Source organism: Protopterus annectens, chromosome 10.part0 (assembly GCF_019279795.1).
Source record: "Protopterus annectens isolate FY-2018-M chromosome 10.part0, PAN1.0, whole genome shotgun sequence".
In the NCBI taxonomy this organism is placed as follows: domain Eukaryota; kingdom Metazoa; phylum Chordata; order Ceratodontiformes; family Protopteridae; genus Protopterus; species Protopterus annectens.
In genome coordinates this window covers 1,641,194,778-1,641,207,536 of record NC_056744.1, presented here as the reverse complement: position 1 = coordinate 1,641,207,536, position 12,759 = coordinate 1,641,194,778, and the positions used below count along the sequence as shown (strand labels likewise).

Here is a 12,759-nt window from a genome sequence, read left to right as displayed (position 1 = left end):
TTCATGTATGAACCTACAGGCTCTATACCCAAAACATTTAAACATACCCAAATTAGTTTGACATGAAGCCCCAATTTCCAATTTTTTACTCTTATTTCCACCATTTAAATAAGTGGTAAATACACTGAAAAGAGAATGTCATCTGACTTCAAGCCATTAAGTTTAATTGCAAACTATTTAATATCCTTTTTCTGGTCCTGAAATTTCAGACAACTGGTTAGGTTTAGGAAGGATGAGGTTTCAATTTGTTGACAATGTTTCCAGGAGCTTTGATTTATCAGTTTCCATTTTCCATAGACAGTCACTATCAGTGCAGGTTATAGTAGTGCTCGTGCATTGATTTACACTTTTTAAGCTTTTCCATTATCCCAGTAGTTGTGCAACCATTGCATTAGTATATGGATGTAAAGGGGGGATTGAAACCCTCATAAGCAATGCAGGGTTGCTTGACCCCCCCCCCCCCACAGAAAACATTTTTCATTGATTTTTTTTTTCATCCAGTCAAAAGATCAACTAGTTGGGATCACTTGAAATTTCATAGCTGAACTCCTGAAATGTACACTGATGGTTGAACTATTTGGCTGAAATATGTGATGGAATCTTAAGGTTAGCTGACTTACTGAATAAAATGGCAGGCAAAAGTACTTTTACTAAAAAAAAAGTGGAAAGACCAAAATTAAAAACATATAAAGGCTGCATTATATTCTCACACACTTAAGATCTTAAATCCATGCTCTCTACATTTTCATAAAATCACTAGCAGTCCTATGAGCCATACTGAGGCACATTCTTTGTGGAATGTCTAAATATTCTTAAAGTATGTTCATTGGAGTCAAAAGGACACACTAATTTGATATAATGGTTTCCTCTTCAAGATAAGTGAAAAAGTTAAATGGTTTGACTAAAAAGTGCTTAGTAAAATCTCATTGTTAGTCTTATAAAGTGTATGCAGCTTCTAAGTTGGTTTTAATATGATATGGGATATATATATATATATATATATATATATATATATATATATATATATATATATATATATATATATGTATATATATATATATATATATATATATATATATATATATATATATATAAGTGACAGGAAGTGATGGAAACAACAGAGTTATTTCAGATTAACTGATGATTCCTTTGCTGTTAATGACGGAAAAACGACAGGTAGTAGTTCTGGTTCTCCTTTGCCACATAGCAGTTCTTGTAAAGATTATTTTCAGTTGTTAGTGTTTTTAAATATAACTTACCAAATTCTAACGTTAAGTTACTGACTGCAGCGAATAATGCACTTTCTAATGAATAACCCTCTGCAGAGAGAGAGTGAGAGAAATATTGCAATATGCAGTTGACAATGGTTTCTCTTAAGGCACTGAAGGACACTAGATATATATATATACATATATATATATATATATATATATATATATATATATATATATATATATATTTATATATATACATACATATATATATATATATATATGTTTCTGATCTGTGGAGGTATTTTGTAATAGTCAAAACTTGCAATAATAAATAATAACAGTGAATTGATAATGCAAAGGTAATCTTGAAATTTAAGGAAATAAACAAGTGAGATGCAGATGAATTATTTTCTTAGTATGTAACTGATTATTTCAAAATCTTTATTGTTATTGTTCCTTTCAGATTACTGTAAACAGCACTAAATGTGAATCATTTTCTGGAATGCATCCTATACTGGAAAAGCAGGTTGGTACCCTTTTATGAAATATATGAGTAGAATGTATCTCCTGGTTCCTCGTGCCTTATACATAAGCAGCTATTTAAGTGTGCTCGTTTATTTACAGTTTCTCATCATATTTCTTTCAGGCATGTTGTCTTGTTATACATTTTTAGAAAAGCAGAAACCGGGATTGTGAAAGTTGCACACTTGGAGGAATACAATCATGCACTCTTGCCAAGACTGGAAAATGAGCCTATATGCAGTTGCCATAATTCTAGCCTTGGGTAAGTTATTACAATTACATTTTATTTCATAATATTCTGATTTCTTTGCTAGATAGGTTGCTTAACTTAAGAAATATTTCGGATTAGTTGGCTACTCTAATAACACTAAATCCCTGATTTGTATTTACTTAATTACTTTAAAATTAAAATAGTAGTTTATCTAGAAGAACCTTTCTTAGTCATGCTCCTATCACACAGTGAGTATACAGTATCAATAAGACAGCAGAACTCCAGATGGAAGTCACAGAAAATTATACATAGAGAATGGTTTACTATCAAAAGAAGAATTACACTTCTTCATTTGTCTAAGACAGTGAAAACTAACATCATAACGATTTTTTTTTTTTGCTACACAACATCAAACTTCAGTTGTCCAATGTTTGCATTTGATGTAATTCGAAATAGCTGTAGATGACATCAGGCACCCAGGTTATTCAGCTTAACCTGTCGTTAGACTTTAACTTCAAAAGCACAAGTTTTTTAATGTTTCGCAGGGAGGCACCTCTCAATTGTCCCTGATTTTTACTCAAATTTTAGCCCTGCCCCTCTTAATCCCTCCTAAAATTGGTGACTTTTGGGGAAGATGTAGTGAATTATACTTAATAAATAATGACAATAATTAGAGTTATAGACTTCTTTTACTTCAGAAACTGTTTAGTAATTCACATTCGCTTGTTCTGTCTCAAATTAATAGAACTAATATTTTAAAAGTGTCCCTGATTATTTTTGGATTTGCCCCTGATTCTGTTTATATTTGTCCCTGATTGGTTGGCACCCCCTGCAAATTATATATACCAATTCCAAGATCACACTACAGTGAGGAAAGGGGTAAATTCCCTGATCCTCACTGTACCGCAATCTGCATTCACAGTTCCGGAATCATAATAATGAATCATGTTTTATATTCGTTATTAAGAGTTGATACTATTCCAGTTTGGGATTGTACACTTTTGAAAGTGTACTTTCCCTGAACTGCCATTTGATCAACCGCACTTCCAGGTTTTAATAGTAAACCACAGAGAACTGTAAATGTCATATTATATTTTCTCTAACTGATAACATTTCTCAAAGAAGGAATATGATGGTGTGCTACATTTAAATCAAAAGCAAAGAAGGTGACACATCTTCCGACTATGGATAGCAGAAAAGCTTTATCTGTAGCAGAATTTTTCATCATTGTCAAGTAATGATATCAGCACAGCAGCAAGGCTGATCTCAGGATATCACAGGCATAGCTTTAATATGGACAAGTCATTCCTTGGTTGGGGGGCATGTAAAAGGTACTGCCAGCTACTTCAAAGTCTCTGCTGTAGTCAGCAATAAAGCAGGATGGGGGGGGGTGTACAATTGCAAATGTAAAGAAAAAGTAGGTGAGAGTATCATCCCCCTTACAGGCAGTACAGAAATGGAAAAATAAAACAGATGTACAACAGCTAATGTAAAGACAACTTACAGGAGCAAAGATCCCCCTGAACCTGCAGACAGCACAAATAGAGCAAAATAACGCAGATGTACAATGGAAACCACCTCCAAAGGTATAAACAGAGTATCAGAAAGAATCCAAAGCAGAGAAAAGTAGAAAACAGTGTCGTCTAGTACAAGAGATGACACAGTACTGGGCAGAAGAAGCTAGGTTCACTTGATATTCTGATACCACAGCAGACACTGTGCAAGGATAATATGGAAGCCCAAAAGAAGGGGGAACTAAATCTCTGTTATGATCCCTGATTTGGTGGCAGTCAGTACGAGGCATTATGTTGTAAAGATGAAGCAGAACAGAACAATAGGACTCCCAGACAAAAACAGTTGATAACAAAGCAGAAATGCAGTACAGAAATCATGCAGAAGTGGGGGCATGAATAGGAGGTAACCACAGGACAGTATACAGGGGCTTCATAAATGGTAGCAAGGTAATATTCCCTGCTGTGTGCCACAAAAAAGCATGCCACATAAATTACCAGTAAAGCCAAACCACAACAGAAAGACAAAAGGAAGCAGGAGCCCATCCCCAGCACACACACAAAGACAACAAAGACACACATAAAGGCACATGCAGGCATATGGAATATTCTATGGAACATTCCACAGGAAGGCAGTTCAGATCCTCATCCTAAAATAAATATGCATATAACCAAAGCAGAGACACAAACATGCATACCAGGGAAGGTGCATGTGAGCCAGACACAGATTTACATCTGGAGGACACTAGTACATTGGAAGGATAAAGCAAAGTTCACATGGGAGGAAAGCAATATAGAGGCTGTGAAAAGCACATCATGCATTGCTGAAACAGAGCCACCTGCAGGAGAACATACCTCTACATTGCAATGGACAGCCTTGGAAGACGACAGGAGCAGAAGCCATTATGAGACATTATATAAGTTATGCTATAGGACGGAAACTTCTTTATGGTCCAGGGTGGTATAAAATATGTAGGCTTTACATGTAGTCACAGAAACAAGCTGGAAAACTCCATTCCAGAAAAGTGAACCTCCACTGACCTGTATGTAATTCCACCTGGTGCAAAATGATGCATCTACAATTATAGGCCTTTGCAGACAGAAGCACAGTGCCTATAGATTGTTGGCTGCATCTTTTACAGGGAAAAGGTTTCAAATGGCAAGATATACTGGTACCGCTTAAAGATAACCCACAAACATTTTAAGGATAGGGCATTCACTGTGTATGTTCCAGATGGTGCATGTGATGGTTTTGTCCTAAACAGAGGGAATGAATTTGAAGAATCCCTAGCTGATGCAAGAGCAATGATAAAGATTATGATTTTTCCCCATAGCCACATACCAGCAAGGGTGTAGTATAGTTAGTATAGAAAATGCAGAGATTGGGCAAAAAGAGTGTAATAACTCTGCAGTGGTGTATAGGAAAAAATGTTTGTTAACTAGGTTAGCCCACTGGAAACACTTTCCTTTTTCAGGTATGACATGGGAAGCATGTCTGTAAACGTGACTTGCTCAGAATAGCACAGTACACACATGGAAGTTCTGGGAATCAAACTCAGTTCTGCTGTAGAGTTGAGGTCTAGCAGCACATAGTCATAAACCTCTTCATCAAACTCTCTGTGCCCAAAGTAGAAACTGAGGGGCCCTCTACTGAGCCTGAGGTAGAAGTCCCCTTATTACTGCCAGGGTTCCAGAAGCTCTTATGGTCTAGATGTGCTGTGCTACATTTTCTGTCTTACTTTTAAAGCAGACAACAGAATCTCGAATATCTTTATGTCTGTCAGAACATGTAAAATATGTGTAGCTTGTTATAATATTTTGAAGTACAGTAGAGAAAAGTATTATTTTAATTCTCATTTCATAAGAATACACTAATAATATGCTTCAGATACATACTGCACTTGCAAGCCTAAAAAATGCAAAATGTACATTCAAGGTGAACTAAATAAAAAAACCACAGAATACCCAAATGGCTATATAAAACCACAGGTAGAAGCTGCTAATACCATATCTTTGGAACTATATGAAGTATTGCAGCAAGTTCTTTTTTTTTTTGAATATGTCATGACTCTGAGCTAAAGAATGCGCATAGATTGTGATTCATGGTAAAGTGATATATACACAACTTTTATGAGTCTAAACTGGGTGACAGTCATAATTCAATTATCATAGAAAAATCTTTGTTCATGGGAAATGAATAGGGAAATGACAAATTAGTGAAGCATTCAACAAAACATCCCTAATGGAAATAGGGTATAACACAGAATATCAGACTGTGGCAATAAAAGCATATGGCCAAAAACATCTGGTGCTTATATATAAAAGGACACATATCTAAGCCCCCCCCCTTGAGATTTATTTATGAAACTTTCAGGCAGTAATGTCAGTGCAGAATGGTGCTGCATTTCACCCCACTCCTTTATTTATTTTAAATTATGGAATTTTAGATATGATGTATTACAAATATAAAAAAGTTTTTTTTTTCTGGTGAAATGGTTGATATAATGACAACTTAGTGCACATGTATTCTGGGCATTATTTTCACCTGGCCTTTTGAGCAGAAGTCATATAGCCCCGCAGTGAAAGCTAAGTATCATGTTAGAGTGTGATAAAAGTATTCTAAAAGACTGGATTTGTTCAGTGCATGTAAGGGGATATATATCAATTTCTCTAAAATAGTTAATAATAAATCAGACAACTACAATATGTTATTCAAGTACAAAACACATTCAAGAATGTCATTTTTCCCCAAAGTATTTCTCTTCAAACCAGTTTCAACTTACATGACAGCACACTGCCTTTGTCAGTGTATGAGTTTTATGCCGCACATTATATGCTGTAACCTGTATGTTACCTTGCTTGGAGGAATAGTTATAATTTTTCCTTTGGATGTTAAGACAGCACAATAAAGACAATTTATGGATAGGCATTCTGTTGCCATGAGGAAAGTCTGGATATTTTCTTTCAAAATGTAGTTAGATTGTGCTTTTGGATGCAGATGTAGTATAACAGCAACAAACTGAATTTCTGAGTCATTTCCTAGTAACACTTTCCCTTTTGGTTTGCTTTTCTGTAATAACACTTCAAATGCTAGAGACCATTGCTTTTGGGTATGAGGACTCCCCTCCTCTGTCCCTCATTCTAACTTCCCTGTCATCTCTGACATGTCCTGTGACCTCTCTCTTATTTATTCACCCAACTTACTCTTCCCAAGCTACTCTAACAATCCCGACGTTCATCTCTATCCTTCTCCTTCTTCCACCTTTTCCTAACCCATCTGATTTATAGATAATGTAAATATTGCATATTTGTTTCCAATGTTTCTGCTAGTTTTCATTCTGATCTGTGCTAATCCCTATATTAATTACTTTCTCTGCAGCATGATAATAAATCTATACTTTATTGTAGAGTAACTGTTGTACCGTCAGAAACAATGCTTTGTTTTATTTATGTTACTCCCTGGGCTGAACCTGAAAATGGTCCACTGGGATCAGAGTTCGATCCCAGTAAACAAATAAGGAATAATAAGAGCTTAGTTTTAGAGGGGTTCAGGATTTGTTGATTGTTGGTGAGCCACTTCTCAACAGAATGAAATGAAGTCTGGGTGGAATGGTGGAGGTTGTTGTTAGAGTCAGAAATGGAGATCAGAGTTGAATCATCTGCATACTGAATGATAGAGGAGAGGCAGGCAGTGTGTAGGTCATTGGTGAAGAGTCTGAAAGAAAGGGGACCGAGAATTGAGCCTTGAGGAACACCGATCTGAACTGCCAGAAAGGGAGAGAAGGAATTTAGCCATTTAACTGCTTCTAGGTGATTGGACAGGTAACCTGAGAACCAATTAAGAGTGGGGATGGAAATGTTCAGCTGAGGAAGTTTATGAAGTAGAAGATTGTGAGAGACAGTATCAAAAACCTTTGAGAGATCTAAGAAAAGGCAGGACACGAGTTTGTTATTGTCTCTGGCCTCAGCTACTGTATGTGAGAAGGATAAGAGTCCAGTGGTAGTACTGTGTTTGGGTCTGAACCCATGCTGGGTGGAGGTTAAAAGATTGTTTTGAGTAAGGTGAGAAAGTAGTTGAGAATAGATACACTTTTCGAGAATTTTGGAGAGGGGAGAAAGAATAGCAATGGGATGGAAGTTAGATGGTTCTGTGGAGTTACCTCCTTTATGTAGTGGGATAGTGTAGTATTGCTTCCAAATAGAGGGGACAGTGGATTCTTGGATAGAGTGGTTGATTAGAATGGTGATAGGAAGGGCAACAGAGTTAGCAGCAAGTTTAAGGAATTGGGGAGGTAGGTTATCAGGGGCGGGACAACAAGGTTTGAGTTTACTGAGGAGAGATTTTAATATAACTAACAGAGACAGGTTTGAGCATGACAGGGTCTGAGAGGTTAGTGGAGTCAGATTGGGGATGCGAAAAAGGTGTGGGCTTGGTAGTGGAAGTAGTAGAACTGGAAGTGGAATTAGAGGAAGGGTTGGGGTCGTTGCTGGTGTTTGGTACTAGTTTAGAAATGGTATCAATGAAGTAGTGATTTAAATGGATGGCTGTATCTGAGGGAGATTGATTGGGGGTTGTGGGTGAGCCAGGTTTGAGAAGAGTTTTTATTGTTGCCCAGAACTTCTGGGGGTTAGAAGTGTGCAGAGATTGGTCAGAGAAGTGAAAGTTTCTTTTGTCCTGGTTGACTCTTTTTTTTGTAAGGTTTCTAAGTTCCCTGTACGATTGTAGGAGGGCAGGAGATTTGCTTTTCTGATATTGTTTCCAAGTGGCATCTCTTTTATGCATAAGGTGGAAGGTTTCTTTGGATAGCCTTTTCCTGATGGGGACAAGAGAGTTGAGTATGTTTAGGAATGACTGGTTGAAGTAGCTGACTGCATCATTTAAAGGTAGAGAGTATAGGCAGGACCAGTTAATTTTGGAGAGGATTCCGTAAAAGGAGGTGGTATTGAATTTTCTTAGGTTACAGATGTATTTTATGAGGTGAGTATTAGTGAGGTTGGGTGAGTGTCTAGTAATGTGGACAGGCAGGTGGTCACTGATGGAGTCAGGTAGTGTACTTGGCTGGTGCTACCAATTTGGAGAATTTACAAGAATCCAGTCTAGGATAGAATTGGAATGGTTTTTGCCAAGATGGGTGGGAGAGGAGACAAGTTGAATAAAACCATGCAGATTGAGACTATGTGAAGGTGTACTAGAGTTAACTGAGTTCCAGTCTATATTTACATCCCCAAGAATGATAGTTTCAAAGGGGATGTGATGAAAACACCAAGATAAGATGTCTTCAAGGATAGTAATGTTATTCCCTGGTGGGATATAGATTGAGGCTAAGGCTAGTTTTTGGTAGGTGTTGAGATGGCAGGTCAGTATAAGTAGCTCTGCAGGGTGGAAGGAGGGAGGGGAAATGGTGAGTGGTAAGATATTGAGAGAGTCAGAATAGAGAATAGTGACACCACCTCAACGTTTGGTAGATCTGTCTAGTCTGTAGATGTTGAAACCGGGGGGGGGGGGGGGGGCAGATCTCTGAGTTGTGGTTGTAGGGTTTTAGCCAAGTTTCAGAGACAGTTAGGATGTGGGGGTTATAGTGTTGTACGAGTGTGTGGAGTTCAGACACTTTGTTGGAGATACTCTGAATGTTAAGGGAGAGGAAATTTAGTCTTTTGGTTCTGTGTGGGGAAGTGAAAATAGATGGGGAGGTAGTAGTAAGAGAGGGAGTGATAGAGGTGAGGGGGAACAAGTAGTAGAGATAGTAGATGGAGTGGAGGAGTTGGAAAACGAGAGTTGGTTATTAGGACCAGGGTTTGTTCTGTCAGTTTAGTACCTCACTTGTCTGTGGACATTAAGAGTAGGAAGAATTATTTCTTCCTTATTTTTTGGATCTGGAAAGAAAAGGCGATGAATAGCCTGGCTGAATCAGTAGTGTAACTAGAGCAGCGCAAGAGGGGTAACTGCCCCTGGCACAACATGTTGGGGGATGGGATCAGCCAATCTGGTCTCTAATGCAATACTGGCTTTTCGCCATTTGCCTAACTTTAGTTTTTAGCTTTTTTTAAACAAGAAACTTGTTTATTAAGTGGTGGGGGAGTTTGCACTGCATTCTGACATCAGTGAACTGAAAATATGATAAATTTCCTGTGTGGCAGTTATTTATATATATATATATATATATATATATATATATATATATATATATATATATATATATATATATATATATATATTCATTCATTTGATCACTGTCAAACATCTGAGGTACACAATTATTCAAGTTGCTGTACTTAATAGTCACATCTGTGAATGTGTATATGTGTGATAAAATAAATTATTGTGACAAATTATTGTACAGTAAATAAAGCTGGCTTTAATTGCTGGGTACAGGGTCTGTCTGTAGATGCAAGTGTCATTATTTGTTGAACACAACCAGTTATTATTCTGACTGTGTAGAAGTTGTGTATATATTCTTTATTTCACTTTCCACAATAGTCAGACGTTGGGATTGTGCTCAATAAATGTCTGCCTGTGACAGTCTGGTCAGGATGTGTGTGATAGGAACTGATCACTGGCAGAGTGTTGCATTGGGTAGTGTTGCCATCTAACAGTACTTGGTTCTCCTACTGAATTTTTGGTTGTTGATTCCTTCTGTATGGAGTCTACATGTGCTCCCTGTCTCTTTGTAAATTTTATCTATGCACTTTGGCTTCCTCACCCAGACCTTCAGCTGTATAAAGCCATTACAAAGACATGCGTCTGGAGCAATTCTCCCTGGGCCTCTTCTGAAAATTAGTTCATTCCCAAATCAGACCTTCCCAGTAAACAAATGTTAAATAAATAAATAAAATAAATAAATAATGTATCCCTTCAACCATTTGTGCTTGTACTTTTATCTTGATCTAACATTAGAGTGTTATATACAGAAGAAAAATGATATATTTCTGGAGGGGTAGGAAGGCAGGCACTAGCCTTAGAAACGATTTATATATCCTTGCATTTATCTTTTCAGTTTATAGGGGAACTACTATTTTTTAGCTGTGAGTATTAAGCTTTAGACACAAGTTATTTTTCCTTGAGAGAAAAATAAGGCTGACCAGGTAGCGCAGTGGATGAGGTATTCGCCTCCCATGGACAAGGTACAAGATTCGATCTTGACCTCTGGCCAATGCATTATCTCCGACCTTTGCATTATCTACTTGAGCTTCTCTGGGGGTCTTTCTCTCAAATCATGCTGAATGTTTCTATCTGAAACTCACCCATGAATGTAAGACAATTAGCAGTGGAAAATGAACAAGAAAGTACTCAGCGCTCAAGTACCCAAGACAAGTAGAAGGGGACACAGACCTAGTCGAAGAAGAATGGCAGCACTAAAAACAGCATGTGGGATGACTACAGAAGAGATATGTGGCCAAGCAAGTGATCCAAAGCTAGTTACGAAAATAAAATTGCCAAAGATTCCAAAGACAAACACAAGGCATTCTATAATTATGTCAAGAATCTAAATATCAATGCTCAGATCTGCTCTGAGCTAAAACAGAATGGCATTAAATATACTGATCCCAAGGATATTGCCAATATCCTGGCAGATTGATTCAGTGCCAACTTCACCCCCCCCTACCCCCTAAATGTCCCATCTCTATACCAGTAGATTGCCAAATTCTGGTAATAATGGCCACACAGGTAAAAAGCGCACTCTCCAAAGCTAAATATACAGCATCCATGGGACCAGATGACATCCTGGGCTGTGTACTACATGAACTACAATATGAACTGGCACCTCACGTAAGTGTCATGTTTAATCATAGCCTCACCTCAGGTTTCATGCCCACTGAGTGGCGCAGAGCTACAGTTATCCCAGTCCACAAGGGGGGATCCACCTTGGATCCTGGAAACTACCGTCCCATCAGTCTAACAAGCCGTATCTGCAAGGCCATGGAGCATATTATCATGGAACTTATAAATAAAGATATTGGCAGCCGTCAAACACTGGACCCCACCCAGTTTGGGTTCGTGAAGGGCCGAGCTTGTCTCCTGAACCTGATTGACTTCTTCAAATCAGTCTCCAGAGCCATGGACAAGGGTAAGGTGGTCCACACAGCCTATCTAGACCTTGCCAAGGCCTTTGACACCATCCCCCACTCTGGAATCATAGATAAACTTACTAAGCTGGGCATTAATCCCTACATCACCCAATGGGTTGCTAACTGGCTTACTGATAGAACCCACACTGTAAAAGTATCCGACTCCAAATCCAGCTCCAGACAAGTGACAAGTGGAGTACCTCAGGGTTCAGTCCTGGGACCACTCTTGTTTGGCATCTACTTCTCTGAAGTACAGGCCAACATTAAGGGACTCTGGCTAACAAAGTTCGCAGATGACTGCAAACTGGGATACATTATTGAATCCCCAAATGATGTGGATACTCTACAAAAGGGCCTTACAGAAACAGATGTTTGGTGCCAGAGCCATGGGCTCAAGCTCAATGCCAAGAAATGTATAGTTATCCCCTTTGGGAAAAAACATGTATCCGTGAATTACCATATAGGTGGCAGTACACTAAACACCGAAAGTGTGATAAGAGACTTAGGGACACAGGTGGACAGTGGTCTCACCTTCGATAACCACATCGCCACAACAGTCAGGAAATCCTTCTATGTGGCACACCTCATCACTAAGGGCTTTTCATCCAGAAAAAAGGAGGTCATTGTCCCACTGTACTCATCCCTCATTAGACCCATTATAGAATATAACACCCCGTTTGGTATGCACCTCTCAAGACATCTGCAACAACTGGAAAGGCTGCAGAAATACCTCACTAAAAAAATTACAGGCCTAAAGCAGATGCCCTATGCTGACTGCCTTAAAAAACTCCAGCTATACTCTGTCGCATATCGTCTACTCAGAGGCGATCTCTGCTTAACATACAAGGCCATGTCAAACCCAGAGCTATTGGACATGCTGCACTTAAAGAAATCTCAATCCCTCAGAGCCACACGCTCCAGGGATCTAAACCTTGTCATCACAATAAACAAAACATGCTGGAGGGATAGGTTCCTGACCCAGAGACTCCACAGACTCGGGAATAGATTGCCCATACATGTCAAGCAAAGTGCCTCTTTGGCCCACTTCAAAAGGAACCTTGACGATTGGATGGGAGAAAGGAAATTCACTCCATGGATCATGTCAGTCATGCTGCTAGACATGGTTCCAGGGAAGTAAATAGTGTGGGAAGAAATAGCCAGGGAATTGTTATGGCTAGGCTTGTATAGGCCCTAGGGCTGATAGCCTAGTACCAACCTATGAACCTATGAAATA

The 12,759-nt window shown here is 38.5% G+C and overlaps 1 protein-coding gene across 1 annotated transcript in view; it reads left to right on the top strand.

The window, feature by feature from the left end:
• The first annotated feature begins 1,855 nt into the window (after positions 1–1,855).
• The window catches only part of LOC122813830 (serine protease 33-like), a 123,514-nt gene continuing 112,610 nt past the window's right edge, over positions 1,856–12,759 (top strand). The window contains exon 1 of the mRNA XM_044086358.1: positions 1,856–1,998. Within this exon, the coding sequence (XP_043942293.1) occupies positions 1,938–1,998 (61 nt within the window). The 5' untranslated portion in view covers positions 1,856–1,937. The remainder of the gene's footprint in view (positions 1,999–12,759) is intronic.